The sequence below is a fragment of the Poecile atricapillus genome, chromosome Z, assembly GCF_030490865.1.
Source record: "Poecile atricapillus isolate bPoeAtr1 chromosome Z, bPoeAtr1.hap1, whole genome shotgun sequence".
Lineage (NCBI taxonomy): Eukaryota > Metazoa > Chordata > Aves > Passeriformes > Paridae > Poecile > Poecile atricapillus.
This window is the reverse complement of record NC_081289.1, coordinates 62,299,920-62,323,446: the sequence shown is the minus strand read 5'-3', so window position 1 is coordinate 62,323,446 and position 23,527 is coordinate 62,299,920. Positions and strand designations below refer to the sequence as shown.

At 40.8% G+C, this 23,527-nt stretch overlaps 1 protein-coding gene across 1 annotated transcript; it reads left to right on the top strand.

Moving 5' to 3' along the window:
- The first annotated feature begins 3,066 nt into the window (after positions 1-3,066).
- LOC131573600 (patatin-like phospholipase domain-containing protein 2) lies at positions 3,067-22,734 on the top strand. The gene is made up of 9 exons (XM_058827700.1): positions 3,067-3,253; positions 8,056-8,288; positions 8,674-8,739; positions 11,383-11,592; positions 12,647-12,707; positions 17,633-17,851; positions 18,177-18,309; positions 19,491-19,607; positions 20,495-22,734. The coding sequence occupies exons 1-9, from the start codon at positions 3,067-3,069 to the stop codon at positions 20,784-20,786; spliced, it is 1,518 nt and encodes a 505-aa protein (XP_058683683.1). The 3' UTR covers positions 20,787-22,734.
- The last annotated feature ends 793 nt before the right edge of the window (positions 22,735-23,527 follow it).

Below are 23,527 nucleotides of genomic sequence, written 5' to 3'. Positions count from 1 at the left end.
ATAATTAACATAGCTGCTAAATGGAAAGGATGAAGGGTGATTAAATGACAAACAGAAGGTGTATCTGTTGAGTTTATGTGCCAGACATTGGGTTGGGTCAGTGTCTGCTTACAGAAGTTTGCAAGCTACGTGCAAGTTTCGTGGTAGGTTATAACACCACTGAAATATATTTGATTTTCCTCAGGAGTTATTTCAGGCCTTACTTCATATTCTTGGAATTATGGGAAAGTTATTATGGCCTTGATTCAGTAAAAGATTTAAGATGTGTCTGCAACACAGATTGCAGCATATAGTACATGAAGTGATACTTGATAAGACCAGGACTTGATACTTGTCAACAATACTTGATATAAACTATAAACTTGATCAAAAACTTGATATAAATCTTGAAACTGCATCTTGTACAATTGCAGTAGGGTTAGCAGTACTTTTGACAAGGTTTTATCACCTTTCTTAGATGGGATCCATCCTGTCATGCACCTCAGCTTAAATATTTTTGTTGGTTGCCTTTCTGTTTTTTTTTTCTTTTTTTTTTTTTTTCAGGATGTTATATGCTAAACTAGAGATGATGCAGTGGAGAAATCACACTATCTGTTAGAAGCAGCCCAAGAAGACACAGATACTGAACAAGGCTGGGCATATGTGGGACACCAGTGTTGGAAATAAATTTGGTATTGTGTACTGGGGGAATTGCAATACATTTAAAAATATTGATGTAAATTGAGATAAGGAAGGACCTGGATTTGCCAGTTCATTACAGTAGAAGTAATCAGAATCTGTGATTCAGCTTCCCTAGCAAGGACTGTGTAGAGCTCTAGAGAAGCCCCATCTCTAGAGGAAGGACCAGTTGCTTTACTGGTTGGGGAGCATTTGTAGTACCTGTGTCATGAGAGAAAGCCAGAGGAGCTCAGCTCCCTGAGTGTCACGGAATGGAGAATGAAGGGAATAAAACTCAGCATCCTTACCATTGTCAGAATTATACAGAAGATACTAATGTCAAAGGACCCAAAGCAGAGGAGCAGATAGTTATGAACTGGCCATTTTACAGGAGAAATAAGACTCCTCCTGACTGTTTGGGAAATGTGGTTCGGAACAGCCTTCTAGTGACAGTTTAGGGACTAAAAAACATTTTCAAACAGAGTTGATATCTACCAGCAAAACTGAACTTAGTCCAGAAAAATCTATTAATGTGATAATGTTCCGAAAATCCCCTGCTTGCCTGCCATTTAATTGGCTCTGTCAGATATCTGTAGATGTCCAGAAATGTCCTTCTCTGAACACCTTGGTGTCCGTTTTCCAAAACATGGATTAAGAAACGATACTCTCCGATACATAAGATCTAAGTAAATAGCGTGAGAGCACACATGAAGCTCTCATTTTGAAATACAAAATACAGCACAGCTGGGTCTTTCCTTTAGAAGAAAATGGAAAAGTTACAGGAGTCACAATCACATTTTTAATGAATGAGGAGTCTCATAGGAAGTGTGAGATGTAGTTTCATCTCTCTTTTCAGATTCTACCTTCCCTGTGAACTGAAGGGGGTTCAATCTCACGCTTTCTTTTTCCCTAAATAATATGGAGCACTTTAAAGACAGGCAGGATTTGGATTAGGATACTCCCTGCTCTGCTCATTGAAATGGTGAATGAATGAAGCTGTATGGCCCAGCAAGACAAAAGTGGCTACAGAGCTAACTTAGAAGTGGGAAAACTGGAAATATGGCCCAGTGCTTTTGCTGCTCACTTAGAAGCAGAATTACAGCTTCAAGTCCACTCAGATTGAAAAAGAGCTTGAATTCTGCTCTCTTCATGGCAGTGCTTTCTATAAAAAAAAAGGTCTTAAAACATAAGGTGTACTCCTAGGTGTATTTGGAAAGCATTAATTCCTCTTGGACTCTTCCTGAGATAACATCCCATTGTTATGATACAATGTTGCATGCAGGTAGCTAAAGCAGATTTCTGCAGTCCTGAGTGAGGCAATTAAATACTGGAGGATTTCAGACATGCTATTCTCTGATTTATTTTCATAGTCGAGTTTTGGGAAGCTCCCTGCTGGGCAAGGTAACTGTTGTGAATTCACTTCTGAGCTACTCAGTCGCTACCAGCATTGCAGGGTGAGCCTAATGGGAGCTCAGGGATTTGTGGTGACAGAGTCACATATAAATGACAGCTCTTAAAAAAGGAAACCTGCCTCTTTTACAGGGAGCTAAGCCCTACCCAGATGTGTTCAGATGCATTTAAAATGATTATTCTATCATCTTCCCGTTATTAGCCTAGTGTTGTTATCATCACGAATTTCTGTAAGTTTCAGGAGTATTAAACGGAGAAGCTCATGCAGTATGAATGCTTGCACACGCTGGCGCAGTGGATTCCTCTGAGCCGTGGATAATCGGGGTGATTGCTAAGCCCGCACCTCCCACGGCCCGCATAGGCCGGGGGAGCGGTGCCTCCTCCCGCTGCCCTCCGCGCCTGGCAGATGCCGGATCCCCTCCTTTCCTACCTGCGGATCACAGGGCGCGATCCGCCCGGCCGGCTGCCGGCACCCCAGCTCACCGACCCGGACCGCACTGTGCCTCAGGGATCCCAGTCCCCATGTGCCTCGGTGACCCCGGACCCCACCGCTCGCCGTGCGGCTTTGGAAGCGCGGAGGGTGGGCCGCTTCCCTCCGGATCGCTTCGCTCGGGGCGGGAATTCAGAGACAGGGGAGCTGGGGGGCCGGCGGCGGCTGCCCGAGGCAAGGGCTCCGAGTGATCCGAAGGGCCCAAGGGAACCGAGGGGAACGAACGACGGGCGGCTCGGGGCGCGGACCGCATCCGCGGGGGCGCGCCGTGCTCAGGGCGGGGGACGAGGAGGCGGGGCCTTATTTGCATGTGCTCTCTGGTTGGCTGGGACGGCTTGTGCCACCGAGAGGCGGCGTGGGATTGGCTGCGGCGCGGCCGGCGGCGGGGGCGCGGCCGCCGTGTAACACGCAGGCCGGCCCCGCTGAGCGCGCACAGTCGCCGGATAGCGGCCAGCGCCGGCGGAGCGCTCCTGTCCTCGCTGGCCTCAGCGCGCGTCCCGCCGGCCACCATGCTGGACCGCGAGAGTGGCTGGAGCGTGTCCTTCGCCGGCTGCGGCTTCCTGGGTGTCTACCACATCGGCGCCGCCACCTGCCTGCAGGAGCGCGCCCCGCACGTCATCCGCGACGCGCGGCACATCTACGGCGCCTCCGCCGGGGCGCTCGCCGGCGCCGTCCTCGTCGGGGGCGGCTCTCTGGGTCAGCGGCGGGGCCGGGGGGAGCGGGGCCAGGCGGGCGGCGGGGCGAGCCCCAGGGAAGGGGCAGGTGCGGCGGGCAGGGCCCGGTGCGGCGCGTGAGGGTGGGCGCGGCCCCGGGCAGCGTTTGGACCACGGGGTCCCTCGGGCCGGGACGGGCTGCCTTCGATTCTGTGTTTCTCTTCACCCCTAAAACGTGTGCCCGTGGGTGGAATTAAATCCGAACGGGGCCCTTGGCGCAGGGAATGGTGTTGGCGATGCTCTATCCGATTCCCACACTTGAGTAGCCGAGGGGTCGGAGTTTCTCCCGTGCGTGTCCCTCTGGGGGGCTGCTCTCACCGCCGCAGTCCAAAGTCCAGGAATTACCTGGGAGAGTGGGAGGCAGCCGAGCACTAACACTCTCCAGAGCGAGTCAGGCAGCCCTGTCATCAGCTGTAAACAAAGTGTTTGCGCGTCGTTGGGAAATAGAGCATCTCTTTGCACGTTAAGTGCCGGGTAGCTTTATCCGGCTTCCTCCAAAGCTTCTCCTTTCTGGGGTACGGCTAAGAGAGTTAAGGTCAGGGTTAGCTTTAACGTGCTTTTCCTCTAGTCTGAGCGCAGTGAATGTTGCAAAGGTTGCTTAGGTGTATGATCAGAAACAGTGGATTGATTAGAATCACTGATTTTAATTGTCGTTTGAATAATAGAGGTAATCTTGTGTTTGTGCTGGATGTTAATTTGAAACTAAATGTAGTGTGCTTTGTGAAATACACACTTATTTTCTAGCAGTAGGAAAAATACACCTTTTACCTATTTAGGGTTCACAAATATACATTTTTCTAATGAAGTAAGCTCGATAAAAGCTATCAAAATATCAAGGTGTTTAGGATAGGGATTTGATTGTAGTTTAAAAGACTGTATGGAATATCTGGAAATCTGAAAGTGGTTTACTCTTTATACTAAAGAAATCCACTAGTTCATGACTTCACATCGATTGTTTTTGCTAGCAGCACCCTTGACTGGTTTAGAACTAGAGGATTTTATAAACTCAGATTTCCTCTTAAAGGAGGTGGAGAACAATGAGCACCTGTTTTGAATTTGGAAAGGTTTGTTGGTTTTGCTTTTAAATTTCTGAGCAAGAAATCCACTGACTAAAACAAGCAGAAGTTCTCTATAAGTACAGGAAAGCAATGCTTGTCCCTGCTGCTTTAGCCCCTGAGCTCTAGTACATAAGATTAATTTCGTCAAAGCTTTAGCAGTAAACATATACTACTTAATTTAAGTTTGCTGTAATATCCAAACGTGACACACTTGAGTTATCGTGAGCCTGCCATCAGCTTTTAAAACAAATCATATTTTTCCCCAATAGCTGGTATTTTTAGAACATACCCAATTTTAAGTCTTAAGTCATTGTAAATTATTTGCAAAGGAAGCTGTCTTAAATATTTGAAGCACTCTTAAGCCCAGAAAATGTATATTGTTTATTTGGTAGTATGAGTTAATAACAGCTTTTAAATGACTTAGCACTTTTATAATTAAGTATTATTATTTAATAATTGTAGAATTCAAACTAATGCCTTTCCCAGTTATTACCAATCTCATATGCCAACTGAGTTTTTTTGATTTTCTCTAATAGACTGTGCGTGTGGTCACTGTCCAAGGTAGCAGATTCCATGGGCAAGTGTGTTTCTACTGGGAAAAACAAAAGGCATCCCTTGGGAATGTTGAAAGACAATTCAAAACCACCCATATTCTAAAAACTGTGAATTGCTGTAAATTGACGAAACTAATAAGGTATTCCCATGCCAGTTCTCTGAATTTCTGTCTGTGGTATTTTGTGAGTTTGTGTGAAAGCAGAGGATGGTAAATAAGCTCTAAAGAAACACTGTTTTACAATGACAGGATGTATTTTGTGAGTTTGTATGGTATGCCTCTCTTACTCTGATATACTTAAATGTGCAGTATTTGTCATTCCTGCAGTTGGAGGTGTTAGCAAGTCCCATGTTTTTTAACACAGTTGCATTTTACTGTGGGTAGACAGAGCCCAGCTTTTCCCAGAAGTGAGCGGAAGGATGAGAGGCAGCAGGCACAAGCTGGAACCTGGTAAATTCAGATGAGGTGTAAGGAAAAGACAGTTGCTATGAGAGTGGTAAAATAATAGAGCAGGTTCTCAGAGACGTTGTGGGATTTCCACACTTGGAGATGTTTGGGGCTTCCCAGGACCCTGCCCTGAACTGGTCTGTGTGTTGGTGCACGCAAAACAGGGTGTGCAAATCTGTGAGCGGGGTTGTGGCTGTAATTGAAGAGCATATTCCATTTCTTGCAGCCTTGTAGCCAGATGTTTTAGGTGAAGGGTTTTCTCTTTGATTCAGATTACCTGCTGGATAGGGGGGGAGTCTGTTGAACATCAAGTGTGGATAAATATGATCATTAGCCATTGAATGGGGAAGAAAAGTGTACTTTTGTAGACTGACAAAGAGGTTTCTGTCATTAAATCTGGGGGAGGTTGGGGAGCTTAGCCATGAGTATTGTTTTGAGGATGAAGTGCATTCCAGGCTGTTCCAAACTGGAATGTTAAAGTTGCACTCCTTGGATGTCCTGGAGATCTGGTATTTTGGTGGTCATCCATTCCAGTGAGGCACTTAAAGAGAGCAGGTTTAGTGGAGGCTGCAAATATAAATGTCAAGTTTTAGGGGCAAATGTCTCGGGTTTTACTCTGTGAAACAAATGAATAGTTAACAAACAATTAAAAATAGGAATGCAGAACTATAACAAGGAACAGTTTGAATTTATTAGGAAGATTAATTTCTTTAGCTTTTCTGGGTTTCAAAGCTAAAACAGATGGACCAAGAACTGCCTAAAATCCCAGTTTGACTTAAGCTCTAGCCCTTAGTCCCTTTTGGAGAAGTTCCCGTTTTGGAATACACCAGCCTAAGAGGTAACTGCATTTTAGTCCTGTTGGGAAAGGAAAGGAGAAGGAGGATAAGTTGGACTACTTTGAAGTCTGTTGAATTAATAACAAAAAGCTATGTAAATTTTCAATGTTTTAATATCACATACTCTTAGAACTTTTTTTGGGTTTTTTTTCCCTTCATTTGGAGCCCTTCCTGGGTTTAAAATAGGTAACAATAAATAAAATATGTCAGCTTTTTATTTTTTTTTCCTATAAACTACTTCGAGCATAGAAATTCTTGTATGTGGAGGCGATGGGTAACTGTTAAATCAAATTGCATGTATTTGTTTGCTGTTGGTTTGTATTTTAAAGCAGGCAAATGACTTGCTTGGTGCATAAACTGTCAAAATTGTATTTCTTTTGGGAAAGGTAATTATTGCATATGCTCCAAGACTGCTCTTCCTGGCCAGAGTTCTGGTAGTTCAGTATCTCAGACTCCTGCAACACATCTATTTTTAGAAAGTTTAGAAGACTGAGCACTGCTAAATTAAAAAAAAGGGAGTTGGTAATGAGTATCTGGATGCAGGAAAAATTAGAACTTCTAGAACTGCCTGATTCTGCTTTTGGAAGTAACTTTGTCACTTGTCAGAATGTGACTTGCGCAATTTTTTTATTTGCCTGTAAAATGTGTTTACTAAGATAAACATATATTTGACCATGAGCAGTGAGCTGTGTCTAAATTGTTTGCTGTTGTCTGGGGTGGGTGGTGGTGTCAGGCTACTGGTGTCTGTGGATTTGTGGCCCAAAATTTCCCTCTATGAGGATGGAATGAAAGAATTGAAGTGGTAAAGATAGTGTGTGTCCAATAACCTCAGATTTTTTAGAGATGCTCTTTTGGACATAGACTCTTGGTTGAGAATGATAAATGTTTAGTTATTACTAATTGAGCTGGGGAATAACATTGTAGAAAGGTAATAGTTTTGGAAATTAATCTGAGCTCAAAGGCTTAGGCAGAGTTGATGCCAGTGCAGTGCTCACGTGTAACCTGATAAATTGAATTTTAGCTGTTCTAGTAAGTTCAAGTATGTAAGTTCTGAAAATATTTTTAGAAGACCTTGTAGCCTATCACTCAGATTGATAAGGTGTTACTTTGACCTTTCCTCCCCTCTCGTCTAACAAACAAGCAATTTCCTCAAAGTGTGCCCTGGAGAAATGTGACATTCGAAGTTCAAAAACATTGCAGGTGGATGAGCTGTTCTTCATCCTGTAACAAAATGTTGAAAGGATTTTAGTGTTCTTCAGGAGCAGTCCTGTCTTCTGTAGTGGTTTGAAGTTCCCAAACATAGATTTAATTGGAGATTAAATAGGATTAATAGAGATTAATAAAATAAATAAGATTATTGTGTCTGCTGCTGTAAAAATGCACCTATTTAGGTGGAGATCTGTGTGGTGTATTATGGATCTCCTCCACATTCCTTTCCCATTGCTTTCAAAACTTCCCTCCAGGCATTCCTACTAGATCACACCTCATGCTCCCTTTAGTGTCTTTATGTATCAATGAGGAGAAATGGTGCCCTGAAACCTTAACTTTGGTTCATCTTTTTTGCAAAAAATGCATTTCTGGAATGAGTAATTCCTAATGCAAGTATCTCATATGGGTATTTTACACTTAGAATCTACATCTTAATGACATAGCTTTAATCTTAACTAGCTTTAATCTTTACCAGCAGATCTTTTTGAACATTTTAGGTGAGTTTTTTTCTCTCAGAAACCTCCTAAACTCCTTAACACGTTGGACAGTTACTTAATCGGTTAAAAAGCTCTTGCATTTTCATTCTAGCAATAAGAGAGATAAGTTGGAGCTCTAGATATGCTTTATCAATCCAAGCGTGGGTTGTGGTTCTGCTGTTAAATGCAATGCGTTTTCTTTCCAGCTCAGGCTTGTGCAGATGTTCTGGCATTAGCCAAAGAAGCTAGAAAGCGAAACCTTGGTCCTCTTCATCCTTCCTTTAATGTGATAAAGATAATAAGAGATGGGCTGATGAGAAATCTTCCAGAAAACACGCACCAGTTGTCATCGGGCAGACTGTGTATTTCACTAACCAGAGTATCAGATGGAAAAAATGCCTTGATATCTAATTTTAACTCTAAAGAAGAAGTTATACAGGTATGTTTCTTTTTGGCAACTTTTAGAAATTTCTATAATCCTAGGTACCGTTAACATATACTGTTAGATTTCTGCTTTAAGCACTTCAGGTATTGTTACTCTGACAGTGTAACTTTAAACTCTTCAAAAAAACGCTTAAAAAAAGAGGAATTCAAGCTTTTATACACCAGATTCACGTACTGGTTTTCCCAGTCAATGTTTCTGTGAAGTGTTTTAGGGAGGAGGTGCAAGGGATCAGTCATAAAAAAGGATAAATGCCTTTAAAGTCCAATGGATCTAATGAAACTACAGCCTTAGTGAATAAGAATTTATTTTATAAGGAGAAGTGTTTATGTCAGTAATGGAACAATTAACATTTATTTTTTATGGTCTCGTTTTCTTATAGGCTTTAATCTGTAGTTCATTTGTCCCTATTTATTGTGGCCTCATTCCACCATCGTTTAGAGGTGTGGTAAGTCTCTATTGTTAAGTTCTGAAAATAGTTCTATTCTGAAAATACTAAGAATGCTTGTGGGATTTTTTGTTATCCTACTGTAAAATAAATACCTTCATCATAGTTTCTAGTACTGTAGCTATAACAACGTTCCAAAAAAATTAAGGAACACTGAATATGTGGAAGATACTATGTGTATCTTAACACACATATATTGTCTCTCTGTTCCTCCTCTGTCCCCTGAAATTCATTAATAAAAGAAAAAGATATGATAAGATAATGAGTATGTAACCTATGGGTAAATATTTATTGAGGGAAGTGATGCTCTTTCACCTGCACAAATTTACAGGAAGAGTCATCTATAATTGTTAAAAAAAAATCTTGTTATATATATTATTGTATATCTTTGTGTTCTGGCTGTAGGAAGATCTGCCTTACAACTGGATTAAAGTCCTGGGTTCAGTTAGATGCAAACAAAGCTTTTTAATGCCTTTTGTCATTTGTATGCAGTGTAAGAAAGCTTACTTTTTAGAGGTAAAATATCAGCCTATTCGTATGTTCTATTGCTTCCCAGGAACTGCTGGTTACAAAGCCTCTTAATACTTCATGGCTGTACTGGGCTCTCTGAAATCCACCCTTAAAGAGACAAAAACTGCAGGAAGTTGGCATGGTTTGTTGTAGGTGTTATAATTACAGGTCTGGAAGCAGATCTGCATTTCAAATCAAGGCAGTGACATCGGTGGCTTTTTGTTACCGTGTTTTATTCACTTGAATTTGCATCCCTTCCAACTGTGGTGCTTTTTGCACAAGGAGAAGGGAAAGAAGAAAGAAAACTTTAAACGTCTTTAACAGTGATTACACCCTGTTCTCAAGGCAATTTGCAAGTATTAAAAGGTCAAGAATACACGTGAAATGTATTTTTTTTCCTTCATGCTGAAATTTAAGCAAAAGTGATTAGAACTTTATAGGGATTTTCTTTATCTGTACTTCTAAACCTTGTATGTCTCTTTAAACTCTTCCAGATTAAAGGTGTTATGGAAACAGGCTGTTGGACTGAATCCAAGGTTTCAGTGGATTCAGGCTAATGTGGCAGTTCAGTTCTTGTCACAAGACCACAATGTTATTTTAAAGGGCTTCAGAGTACACAAACATACAAATGATGCTTTATTTGGCCATATTTTGAGGAAAGGAAGGCATCATTCTATTCTATTAATCTTTACAATGATTTTGATATTATTTTAATGCTTAGGAGGCATTTTTGAATGTAACTTGGTAAGAATACCACAGTTACTATGCTTGGCGTGATTCCTGTAGGCTTAAGCACAATAGAATGTCAAAAATGTAAACTTTGTGGCATCTTGCTGTTGACTGCTTGGCATTCCTGCCTGTATACTGTATAACAAAGGCTTAAGGATAACATTTAAAAGGTGTATCTGTCAGTCCAAAAGCTTTTGGGTGTGATGGCTTTTGTTTGGCTTTTTTACTCCTTTCAAACACAGCAGTGGTTTTAGATTTAAAAAATGACTTGGAGAAAGAGCTGAGCAGATACACCAAATCATGAAAATCATTTAGATCAGTAAAACAGTGACTCAGATATGTACTTTCACCTTTTAATAATTTCATGAGGTCTCTTCCAGACCTGTTGTATTTTATTTGTGTCACAAAGGACTTGGAGATTTTACTTGTACTTTAGTGATTGCATTACACACCTAAAGTTTGGCAGGAGCTGCGTGCTGCTGGGTCCAGAGGGTATCCTGGGAAGCTGACAGGTCATGAGCTGCCCTCTTCCTAATTCCTAATGTGCTTCCTAATAATGGTTAGGGCCTGAGTATCAGGGCAGCTGAAACTGATAATCCACATTGCTCCTGCTCAAATCACTGCTCTGTTACATTTATGTTTGACAAGGAGCTACAGTTTGGGTTTGCTGCCCTTTTAGGAAGAAGGAAAAAGCAGCCTCTGAAGCAGCAAAGCTGGTGTTGTGGAACAAACCAGTTCCCTGTGGCCCACTGGAGAGCTGGGTGCTGTGAGTTGTGGAGGGGCTGTCTGTATCCACTGCAGCTGTTGCACTAGGCAGTAGTTACCCCAAGACAGAGCACTTTGGGGCTTGGATCTTAAAATGCCTGAGGTGGTGATGCACTAAAATACAGAAATGGGTGATTCAGTAGGAGGGAGACAAAAGCATAACCTGGAACTTGCACACAAAGAACAGTAGATGTCTGTGACTTGGAAAAGTTCCTGAAGCACTGTCCATTTTTACTCACACTTTCCTTATGTCCAGATCTCTTTTTTGACTCTCTTCTATCAAATTCTAATTATGAAGAGTACTTTTAAGTTAGAATAGCTTACTATATTGGAACTTGAACTTGGAACCGTGGAGCTGCTTTTCTCTGCATGTTATGTAGGATTATTATCTTATCATGATATCTTATTATTATCAGAAAAATCCCAAATGGAATATGCTTGCACTGTCTATGGAACTATAGGTAGAAATGTTTATTGGCGTTAGAGAACAGATCATGTTCTCTACTCACTCAGAATGTTTAGCTTGGGAACACAAGGCTTAAGTTACTGCCTTAAGTAGTGTTGCATTCTTGTGTGGGGGACTCTGCTGGTCAGACATTGTCAGCCCTTGAGATGTGTTGTTTCTGTTCCTTTTGGTAGCGCTACGTGGATGGAGGAATCAGTGACAACTTGCCTCACTATGAGTGTAAGAACACCATCACAGTGTCCCCTTTTGCTGGGGAGTGTGACATCTGTCCCAAGGGGAAGTCAGCTAACTTCCATGAGATGAATGTGACCAACACCAGCATTCAGTTCAGCCTGGGCAACCTTTATCGCTTAACACAAGCGCTCTTTCCACCTGAACCCAAGGTCAGCCCCTGCCTTCCTTTGCTTCATCTCTCCACATGAAAGCTTTTGCAGAAAGTTGCACTGTTTTAGCATTTCATCTAGTCACACAAACTTCTCTGGTGGTGTATCTTATTTCTATTTTTTCATGTTTGTCTGTGTCCTCCTCAATTTTAGTCTCTCTTGGACTAAAAATGCTTATCCTGCTATTGACTTTCAGTATTTATTTGGGAATCATCACAGGTTTCTGTCATAATACCAACACTGAGAAATTAACTACTGTCAATTTGTAGTCCTTTCCTGCTTACCTGCTAAGAAATTGGAAGTTCTAAAGCTTCCTGGTTTTGTAAAGGTCTTAATTAGTACTTGGCACAGGCAAGTTGCCTTTAGACTTTGCTCAGTCTAGATTGCAGATCTGAAGAGGGAATGTTCTTGAATTGCTGTTGTAGAATTGGAAAAAATAAATAAAAGCAGACCTTTTCAATTGGCTTGGGGTATAGTACAGCAAAGGAGCAAATTTTCTGACTGCTACAGATATATTTTAACTGAGTGCTTTTTGATCACTTCAAGACAAGTCTTTAATTCTAATTATGCAGGGGTTTTTTGGGTTTTTTTTAACCTCTGTGTAGGTGAGCTGGTGTTGCATCTGGTAAAACATACTTTCATAGGGAAGATAAATCTGAGCCTGAGCATAAGAATTGCACTGATTTTTGCAAAGCTTTGTAAAGTGATAAGCATTGGGAGGGAAGGAAGGGAATTGGCATACTTTAAACACTGTTTCATTGCTGCAAGCAGCTCCTGATGAGCTAATCAAGGAAACAGGAGGAGACAATCTTCCAAACTGTTTGAAAGCCATCATTCAGTGCATGTGTAATAAATGAAAGATAAGTTGATGTACATGATCATGTATTCATCATCACTAACCATATTAACGTGAATCTGTTGAATTCCAGGAATTATTAAGGTGGCTTTTTTCTTACAAGAGTGGAAAGTGGATGAAAGTGGATTTTCATTCTGCAAACTGTTGATCTGAAGTTGAAACTCTTTTTTGTCTGACTCATTTACTCTATATTTGCAGGTACTTGGAGAGATCTGTGAGCAGGGATATTTGGATGCTCTTAAATTCTTGAAGGAGAATGGTATGTTAAACTTTTAGATAATTATTGATTATATGGTCTTAACCTGAGTTTAAAAAACAAACAAAAAACCCCCAGATCAAAACAAACAAAAATGGTGAGGAGGTTTTGTGTAGCTAAGAAGGGGGTTGGTCTTTGAGAATTTTGGAGGGATCATGATAGTTTCATTCTTGTAGAAATGCCATGGTTGTTGTTCACCTGAGGTGAACTGTGCCACACAAAAATTGAACTTTTGGAGTTTTGTCAAATCTGTGTGAAGTAAATGTTAAGTGAAATTTCCAAAGAATTCCAGGTCTAGGCAAATCATATTATTACTTGACTTTGTCTTAATTGTGCAGGATGAGAATAGGCTACTGCTTTCCACTCCTCTGAAACCTGTATCTTTTATTGCCTCCTCTCTGCTGTCATCCAAGTGATTTTCTAGTAGTCTAGAAGTGGCTAACACCAATAAAAACTCAGTCACAGACAAACTCTCTGTGTGAGAAAAGACTTTGGAAGATGACAATTTACAATGGAGCAGTTGTTGACACCCAGATAAGTTTAGGAAGAAGAATGAGTTCAACCCTACTCCTAGAATTCTAATAGCATGTTTTATATTGATAAATATTACTGTTCTACAATCTTTGAGACAAACAAGTTGAAAACAGTAACTTGATATGATTAATATGTGTTAAATGTGCCTCGGACGTGTAGTTTTTGGATGAAGAAGCAAAGTGGTCCTGGGTCAGATCAGAGGAATGGGAATGGAAACGGGACTTTTGCACTGTTACAGATAGTACCAGCTGCAGGATGTAATGCAGTCATTGATGTACTCTGCTGATGCCTTGTTACTGAATATTCAAGTTGTCTTGAAACAATTCACTGAAGAAACTCACAGTTCTGCTTAAGAGCTTGATTTTCTATAATGTTATTATTAAGTATTATTATTTAATAAGAGAGTCTTGCATTGTAGCTTTTTTGTGATTAAAAGCACAAGCTCTACAAAGAACCTCTGGTTTGTGGCTGTCTGTGCTAAACTGGGTTCTGTTGCTGCCCTGCACCCACAGGTTTGCTGTATGCAGGATTCCATCTGACACTAGTATCTGACATTTCTTGCAGTTTTTCCTTGGTCTCTCTGTTCCATGTTCTCTCTGTATTGCACTATTGTCCTCCTTTTCACACTGCTAATCCTGTGAGCAACTTTGTTTTTATTCTGTCACAGGGTTGTTTTGTTTCAAGCTTAATGAGTGATAATTATAACCTTTCCAGGGTCATTCATTATGCATCACCTTTCTTACTATTTCAGCTGTAGGAATTAATTCTCCCCCTCCACTTCAAATACTTTTCTTTGCTAAATTCACTGTATATTCTTTTGATATTTGTCTTTTACTAGTACTTGCAAGTAGGATATAGCTTGTGTTGTGTTGTCTTTTAAGCAAGGCAAACACCCTGGTTCAAGGAACAGCTCGGTGGCCTCCCCTGGCCACTCGGTCCATTGCCCACAGACACCAATGTGATGGATGGCGAAATGGCCTTTATTGCTGGAGAATTTGACATTTTATAACCTAGGTTCACTGTGCTACTCCCATCTGCTTTCATCGCAGCTAGGTGCTATTGGCTAATTGCAGGGGTCATTACCATACTAAAGGGGGGGGGGGTTTACCATCTTTCCATTACATTCCGCTATCTTCCGAGCGCTGGGCCTTACTTCTACATATTCCCCCCTCTTTATGCATAATCAAATTTGCTAGAATATAAGGTGTATTAGTCTTAAAAAGTTCTAACGTTATTTTCTATATATCTATCTCTAAACATTTTGTCTAACTTATCTATATTATAAAAAGTTTTAAAAGTAGATATTATAAACTTGAGTAAAATATAGGGTACACTATACTTAACTGAAAGGCTAAAAACTTATAAAATAGATACTGCAGTTTTTCATTAGTAAGCATAAGGCATATGCGGTGACTAAGTGTATTTTTAGAGCATCTGTTGCCTTTCTATAAACAGAATGTTAACTCTTTCTAGTCGGCTCTTAACAAAGGACACAAGCTTATTTAAAATACACAGTCCAAAGATTAACACAAGTAAGATAATCACAACTGGCCCAGTCAGGGTAGACACCAGGGTGGTCAGCCACAGAGATTGGTTGAACCAAGATTGGAACCAGCTTTGCTGGACCTCTCTCTCCGCCTTCCGTTGAGACAGCCTGTCTCGTAGCTCTGCCATGGTGTCTCTCACTACTCCAGTGTGGTCTGCGTAGAAGCAGCACTCCTCTTTCAGGGCGATGCAGAGGCCTCCTTGCTGCATGAACAGAAGGTCGAGACCTCACCTGTTCTGCAAAACAACTTCAGAGAGTGAGGAGACTGACTTTTCTAGAAAGGATATGGATTTCTCAATTCTCTGTAGATCTTCAATCATCTGTAGCTGAGAGAGACTCTGACTCTGGGTTACCAGAGCGGAAACACCAGTGGCTGCACCGGTCGCTCCCAAGCCGAGCAGCATTGCTATGGTTACACTTGTCACCAGTTCTCTTTTCTGAAGTCAGGTGAGTCTCTCTGCTTGCAGGCTCAACTCCTCACCAGGTGGTACAGGACCCTGGGAACAATCACAACTTGCACACAAAAATCGTTAGAAACACTGAAGTTATAAACTGATAGGCATAGGGTAATCATTGGCTCGTCTGTGCTTATCACCTGGTGCAGGCTGGAGCCTTGCAGTTTAGGATTTATTGGTGAGTGGATCCTCTGTCTCCCCTCTGTTACCTGGACTGGGAACGCTAATGCAGCTGAAGGGACCCAGCTGGCACATGTTGCTTTTATTTCTCCCCAGTCTGTGAGAGGGGTATCCTCTCTCAGTTCTTTTTTAATGTGGAGGGGGGTATTTTTGTTTATCTTTGTTGCTTCCTCTTCTAAGGACTCAGCCTCCGACCATTTGTCTTTGCTAGTATCTCTGTCAGAGTTGGAACTTGACTGGCTGGCCATTTCTTGTTTCCCGTACCTTTTTGTTGCACTCCAGCCCCACCTACCACCCTTGTGGGCAGGCTGTTCCCTCCCTCCTGGCTCTCCCTGCCCTTCACTCCGCCTTTCACCCCACCTTTCACTCCGCCCTTCACCCCACCTTTCACCCCACCCTTCACGCTGCCTTTCACTCCACCTTTTACTCCGCCTTTCACTCCACTCTCTGTTCCTCCCTCTGCTCCACCCTCCTCTCCTTTCCCCCTCCCTCACATTCCATTCCTTCTCCCTCTGACTACTTCCCCCGCATCTTATCTCCTTCACTTCAGTTTCTCTTTCTTCTTCACATTCCTTTTCTCTCCCATCCCCCCGACTATGTTCATCTCTCAAAGCCAGTGTTTGTTCTTTGTTCTCACTAAGGACATTCCTTTCCCGCTCTCTGTCTTTTTGCTCAGTGCCATCTTGGGGTACATCTTGGGGCAGTGGTTCCCCCCGGGCTTTTCCCATGGCACCCCTGGCTTTTTCTTTTAACTTTCTTCAAAAATCTTCTGCTCTCTGTTGTTTCTCTGAGAGCAGATAAGGATTCAGGGATTGAGGGGACGTATCGCCCTCTTATGTCCCCTTCGGCTCAGCCGATCCGCTCTCATCTGGGAGCTGTGAAATCTGAGTGGCCGCTCTGACCCCAAATTTCGGGGTGGCCAACAAACAGTTTTTTGCCGCCCTCCAGGTCTCTTTGGCAAGGGTTTTAGTACATCTGTCCCTCACCTTAGGGTGGGTAAACTTTACTAGCTGATTTATGACCCCAATATACAAAAGCCATGCAATAGCAAGAGTAAAAGAATTAGGTTTACAATTTAATTGCAATCCAACCTTTATCAGGGCTTCCATCTTCCTTCTGGTCGCAGGGACGTCTCCCTCGCCAGGACTAGTCCAGCTGTCCTGACCGCTGCTCCCGTTTTCCAGGTAATCCTCGCTTTCTGGGTTTGAATCCCACTTCTTCCCGGGTTTTCGGCACCTAATGTTGTCTTTTAAGCAAGGCAAACACCCTGGTTCAAGGAACAGCACGGTGGCCTCCCCTGGCCACTCGGTCCATTGCCCACAGACACCAATGTGATGGATGGCGAAATGGCCTTTATTGCTGGAGAATTTGACATTTTATAACCTAGGTTCACTGTGCTACTCCCATCTGCTTTCATCACAGCTAAGTGCTATTGGCTAATTGCAGGGGTCATTACCATACTAAAGGGGGGGGGGGGGTTACCATCTTTCCGTTACATTCTGCTATCTTCCGAACGCCGGGCCTTACTTCTACAGTGTTGTATGCAGGTATAGATTCTAGTCTTTTTTCATATGTAATTTTATAATGATTTTCTGGACACCAAGTGTAAATACACTTCTTGTATTTTTCTCTTTGTACTTATGATCTAGTGCTTGTTTCTAAGGTAGTTATTGTGCTATTTCTTAATTGGCACCAGTTTTGCAATGCAGTCCATGTTGATTTGGATCTGTACTTTGGATACAACTGAAAAAAATATTGTAACCTAGTTACTTTCCCTTTTCAACCCTGTTGTAGTAATACCTCAAAGTATTCTTGTGATACCTGCCATGTCAAATTTTTCATGTATCTGATGTGTTTTAGGTATTCTTTCAAATACATATTAAATCAGTTTTCTTCCTCTCCTTTAAATCCTTTACTTTCTTGCAGGAAAACAACTTTGGTAAATGACTGTATGTTTCCAGGGCAGTTTCACTTAATTGTTCACTTTTTTCCTTTTCTTTAGAACCTGTTTTAAAGTAAGACCTAAACCTTCAGAAGAGCCATCACAGTGGTTAAACATTTGTGGGATCCTAAGAGCCAGGTGCATTTGATGTGGGGTAGAAGATGACGTTCCCTCAGGACAGGTCTTTGTTCAGACACACAGACCTCAGATGCTGTCAGGTACTCAGGAGTCTTGTGGATCAAAGCTAAGTGAAAGCTCTTGACTCTTTCAGGTATTCTGAATGACTCAATTTATATCCACTTGTCCTACACGAAAAGAATCCCTCATGAGGCTGCACAACAACATGTTGACCATGTGAAGAGAAGAAAATTGACAGAAAGTAACAGAGTGGAAACTTTGAAAATGACCAGCTTAAATGACCAGCTAAAGCAAAATTCATGGCCTTTGGAGAAGAGCATATTTGAGAGTCTACCTCCCAGACTTCGTAAAGGTGCATGCTTCAGTCTGCTTACTGTAAATCTGAGTGGCAAATTTTGGTTTTTTGGGGTTTTTTTCCACATTAATTCTTAGATCTATTGCTTAGAAGTTCTGGATAATGTGTATTGTCCCTGTGGCATGAGTCTGTGTTCCCATATTTTAAAATATCATAGAGAAAGTTTGTGGTAAGAGTGCCTTGAGATGAATTCATTCGTTTTCTAACTGAGCCTTATTCAGTAACACTTGATAATGTTGACTGGATATTATAAAACTCTGAGAAAATGATCAAAACTGTTTTCAGACAGTGTAACATCTTTTCCCTAATATTTATTCTTAAGCTCTGCAGGAAGCTTGTAAAGAACAGAATGGATTCTATGCTCAGTTCTCTAAACTCTTCCCCATGCGGGTGATATCCTACCTGATGCTGCCATACACACTCCCAGTGGAGTCCGCTTACTCGGTTGCTTTACGGTAAGGAACTTGTAAAGAACTCTTCTGGAATTATCATCATCTTGGAAATGTACTCATTGAGAGCTTATTCAGCGTTGGCATTCTGGGACTCTACAATTCAAGTGGTAACTGTCAAAAGACCCATTATTTCTACCTACGTGATGCATCCTCCTAAAGCCTATCTAATCCAAAGCTGGATAAACATATTAGGAGATTCTTAAATAACACACTTATTTTACTAATAGCTATCTTATAATTGCTCAAAAGAAGCACCTTTAGTTGTGCTTTCCAGGAGTACGTTCTTCATTGCTATATTCTGCAGGGGTATCTGAACTCTCTCCACATCCTTCTTATGCTTCTTTCTGAAATCAGGAGTGAAATCCACTGTTCACTCACCACATAAAGTCTCTTACCAGTTCTGTTTAGGTTGACTGAAAGTTATGCTCTTGAAACAGGGCTTAATTTCGTAAGTTTCAATTCTTGTCAAGAAGTTATGCTCAATGAATGCACCATGAATCATAAGCTTTGTGCTTGTTTAAGGGAATTCCAGTCCTTGAGCAGAGGATGTCATGACTATCTTTAGAAAATCTTGAAAAATCAATTCTGGCAATCAAACCATATACAACTCCAGTGAAGTATTTTGTTTATGTGCTGCTGAGTGTAGCACTTCTGTGCCATTTTGTTGGATGGGGAAGAAGCAAGTTTCCCTAGATTCCTGGGTGGGGTTTTCCTCCTTATCCCACTCTGATGTAGCTGACTCCTGTTAAAGGTACCACAAGGAAAAAAAGTATATTTGGGACATTGTTCTTGTTTTGCCTTCTCTTTGTTCTTCCATTGTGCTTTTCTTTTATTTTTCCTTCCTCTTCCACCTTGCTTTAAACTGAGCAGAAAGTTCCTACCACAAAGGTCTTGGAGACAGGAATATTTTGCAGGATCCCTATGCTGGTCACTGGGTGTGGAATGCACACACTGGTCAACCACTCAGAGATGCAGTGATTTGTGCTGCCCCTTTTCATAGCTTATAGAAGAGAGATGAGAGGGCTAGATGGGAATTCAGGGAGGTTGGGAAGAAATGGACACCCTGGTTAGGGGAGTTGATTTGGGGAGAAAAAAGCTGTTTTGGATGTGGGAAAGGGTGTGTAAAAATACAACTCTGATTAAAGCTCTTGCTTACAAAAGCTGTGTTTTGGTTTTGCCTGCAGGTTGGTGAACTGGTTTCCTGACATGCCTGCTGACGTTCGATGGATGCAGGAACAGCTTTTCCGGATTGCTGCCACAGTTTATGCCCAGGCTAAAAGCAAGCTGTTCTGTGCAGCCAGGTAAAGTGGAGTGCTGCTGCATGCAAATGATGCAGTTTTAGAAATTCTCTCTTGCTGAAATGATTTAAGGCCTTTTCTTGAATATCACTAATTGGCTTTTGAGGCATCTCTCTGAGCAAAAATGTAGTTCTTGGTATATATTTGCTATTCATCCTACTATCCTCTCTTCAGTTATTTGACACCACATGTAATGAAGTGTCTTTTCTTCTTTCTTTTCTTAATGATACTTCTGATTCCTTTTTACAATTAATTTGGGGTTCGTCACCTTCCTGCTTTTACCGTTATTTAGCAGTTTCTCATATTCCAGACTTACCAATTGTGAGTCTCATCATCTGAGACAGGCTTTGGGAAGACACAGAATCACAAATTTGTCTCAGAAATAACTTCTAAGAGGGGTTCTTTGGTCATTGCATCATGATTAAACACACTGTTTTTCTTTTTGTGGAAAATCAGCTTAAACACTGTTTAAGTGTCTGTGGATGGCAAGTTGAGGTATTTTTATTTGTGAGAGGTATCATGGCATGTTGGGATTTTGTTGTTTGGGGTTGTTTTTGTTTTGTTTTTTTTCCCCAAAAGCACTGCAAGAGAGAAGAGGAAACTTAAAAAAAATAGGGGATTCTTGGATAAAACTTCGGTTTCCTGTGTCTCAGATTGGTAAAGGCTAACCTGGTGATTCAGGTGCTGGTTTAGAGTGTAGCCAAGTTCTGTTCCAGTTGTTCAGGTTGGTGATAACAAACTGATTGTAAAGCGGAATGCAGAGATGGCCTTTGGGAAGGTGAACAACTGTATTTGCTACTTGTAAACATGACAAAAATGCCATTGAAACACTAATAATTTTCCTTCCTTATTTTTAAACTTTCCAATTTTCCTTCCTTCTTTTTAAACAGGAAAGACAATTATGCATCACTAAGAAAATGCCAAACTGTCCCATCTACTGTGGAGTTTCGTTCCTCATACTGCCACCTTAAAATGCCTCACTCTGCTGCACACATTGAGAGCTGGCTCTGGGAATCTTCATGCTTTATGCACTCAACTATGAAAAACGCTTCTGCTGATATCCACGAGCAGTCAGACTTAAAGTCCTATCCTAATTTCCTCACAAAACCTGAGGAGTCTGCATTGGAAATAGATGTTGACTCTTCCTCAGAGACAAGTTTCCAAACTGCTCCAGAGTATTAATTGGGAAGTAGATTCCACAGTTTCCAAAACTTAAATTTGGCACAGAAAATTAAAACCTAGACTAGGGATCACTTTGTTTGTTGCCAATAAGTCTTGGGAAATTACTTGTTTACATCTTCCTGGCAAATCTGCTTTGGGAATTTTACTGTTTCAAGGATTATAAAAACAGTGGCTGCTACACTAAGTAACAGATTATAGCTCTGTTGAAGCACCAGCTCAATGAACTCTACTAAGACTTGTAGTTAAATACTGTCTCTCTGGAAATAAATCTTTTTAAAAATTACTTTCAGCATAAAAATGTAAATTCTGTAAACAGATTGTTAGACAAACAAGCATAGATAACAGAACATTTTTTAAAATGTAATTCTTAACAGTATCAAGTGTTAGGATTACTTTTATAGCACTTAAATGAGATTGAACTTTTACTCCCTTAAGAGGAATACACAAGTGAGTTTCTTAGTGGCCTCCAGTGTCCATTTGCCTTATATTTAAGATTTAAGTACTGTTGTGTTTATGGAAAGTTGTCTCCACAAAACATTGTAGGAACAGTATTATTCTAGGTTGTTGTATGTACTCTGCAGTTCCTAATACCTTTCCTCTATGTCTATTTGCCTCCTGAAATACTTCAGGTGAAAATGACTTGAGAAATGGGGCACCTTCCCCCATAGTATAAACAAGTACACTTTCAATGACTTCAGAGGATTTTTTTTTTTTTTTTTTTTTTGGGAACTTAGTATAAAGGCTTAATACTTGCTCAAGTATTGAAAAAGTATTGAAAAGTAGATAAAATAGTGATTGTGGTTAGTAGCAAACAGTATGTGGAGAAGGTGTTAAACTTTACAGAAGATGTTAGATGTTAGTAGGAATCATTGTATAACAAGTGGTGAATGATGTTTAGGTTGTCTCTCTAATTGTTGCCGGATCATTTTTTTATTTTTTCCCCCTCCAGTTTCAGGTTTTTCTTTCCTTCTTTCATTTCCCTGTTGCTAAAGAAAGAAAGGTATTCCTCCTGTCTCAATAAGGTAGGATAACCCAAAGGAAGTTTCCCAAGATTGTCAGGGGCTGCAAAAGTGTAAGACTTGGTGGAAGTATCAATATTCAGGGATCTCTGCAGCTATCTCAAATAACAGGTTGAAAATTTAGCCAAATCATACCTCTATTGAGAGCTGGAAGTTTAAACCATTTCCACTACAAAGATTCTGCATGATTTTAACAACAACAGTGCATCAGTAGATGAGGGCATCTGGGAAGGAAAGTGGTGTTAGGGTTTATTACTGTTCTGATGGTTTTCCAGGTCTTGTACAATTTTTAAGTAGAAGGAAACAATAATGGCTTTAAAGTTGATTTGCACATATGTTTGCGGGTAGCATGTGAAGCTTCCCAGTCAAGAGAGGGAATTCTGTGCAACCCAGGGAAGAGCTGCTTGAAGGCCTCTTGTCCAGGGAAAGGGGTTGGACTGTGATGCTCAGGAGCTGGGGCCATGAGAGTGTGAGCTTTGGGCAAAATGTAGCGCTTGAATTGGGCCTGCCTGTCAAACAGTTGTTTGATTTCCCTAAGCTTGGAGTGCTGCATTTTACAATATTCAGATGGATTTTAGGTTGGGGAGGAAGTGCTGTGCTCTCTATTTCCATGCTCTACAAGGCTGGTGCTACTTAATTTCAACACTTCTGTTCATTCCTGGGGTGTAGATATCCTCAGACTTGCAAAAAAAAGTTGGAATTGTTACTCTAACTACAGTTAAAATATACAAGATCTGTTTTAATTTGTCTTCACTCATTAGTTTACTATTATGTATTAGAATTGAAGCAGGAATGTCAAGTCTTGCTTCTGGTCTTTATTGGAATACTTCTATTAACTACATTTAAATCAACCTTAACCACTTTTTCTGTTAGGCACAGCTCCCATTTTGTCTCCCTTTTCTAAAATAAAAGCACAATCTCTTCTGTTAGCAAGGTCTCTGAGCTTTCTTGAGTGTAATTCACCCTAGTGCATATTATATCAGAATGTGTTGACATCATTGATGGCTCAAAGGTGTTTTTTTTTAAGGGTACTAGTCTCAAGTTGGAGCAATGCTTGTTTATACTCCAGCTGGACATGAATGTCACCTCAATTTAAAATTTTATGGGTTTGGGTTTTTTTGAGTTTTGATAGGATTTTTTGTTTGTTTTCTGCAATCAGTTATTTTACAAATACCTTGTTGCATTTAAACAGAAAAAAAAAAAAACCAGACAAAGTTGGGTCTGAAGGGAGGAAACAAAGGGTGTGTTGTTTCTGAACTAAAATTAACTTAGCAGATAACTAAATAGAAATAATACAATAATAACCTATTAAATAATTTGTTCTGTGAATAATAGAAGATACACTAAAAATAGGTATTTATATTTAATAGAGATATTTAAGAACACATAAAATATATCAGTAATGTAAAATATAACTATAATACGTAACTTTTAAAAGTTATATATAATAACTATATTATCTATAAATATATAATACAAATATAAAAATGAAATATAGAACTATCTAGAGACAACAATTTAATGCAATGTAAAATAATAGTAGTAATAATAATTTACAATACGAGCTTTCAGTTTAAAGTGCCCGATATGATTCCCAGGGTTTGGGACGAATCCCGTGGGTTTGGGATGAAACACGTGCTTTTGGAGGAATCCCCTGGGTTTGGGGTGAATCCCCCGGGGTTGGGTGAATCCCCCGGGGTTGGGGTGAATCCCCCGGGGTTG

Bases quoted from the DNA above. Each gene is read 5' to 3' on its own strand.
- LOC131573600 (XM_058827700.1), top strand. From the start codon at position 3,067: ATGCTGGACCGCGAGAGTGGCTGGAGCGTGTCCTTCGCCGGCTGCGGC. The intron at 12,708-17,632 runs GTATGTTAAACT...TGACTCTTTCAG, and splicing joins TAAATTCTTGAAGGAGAATG to GTATTCTGAATGACTCAATT. The intron at 19,608-20,494 runs GTAAAGTGGAGT...CTTTTTAAACAG, and splicing joins AAGCTGTTCTGTGCAGCCAG to GAAAGACAATTATGCATCAC.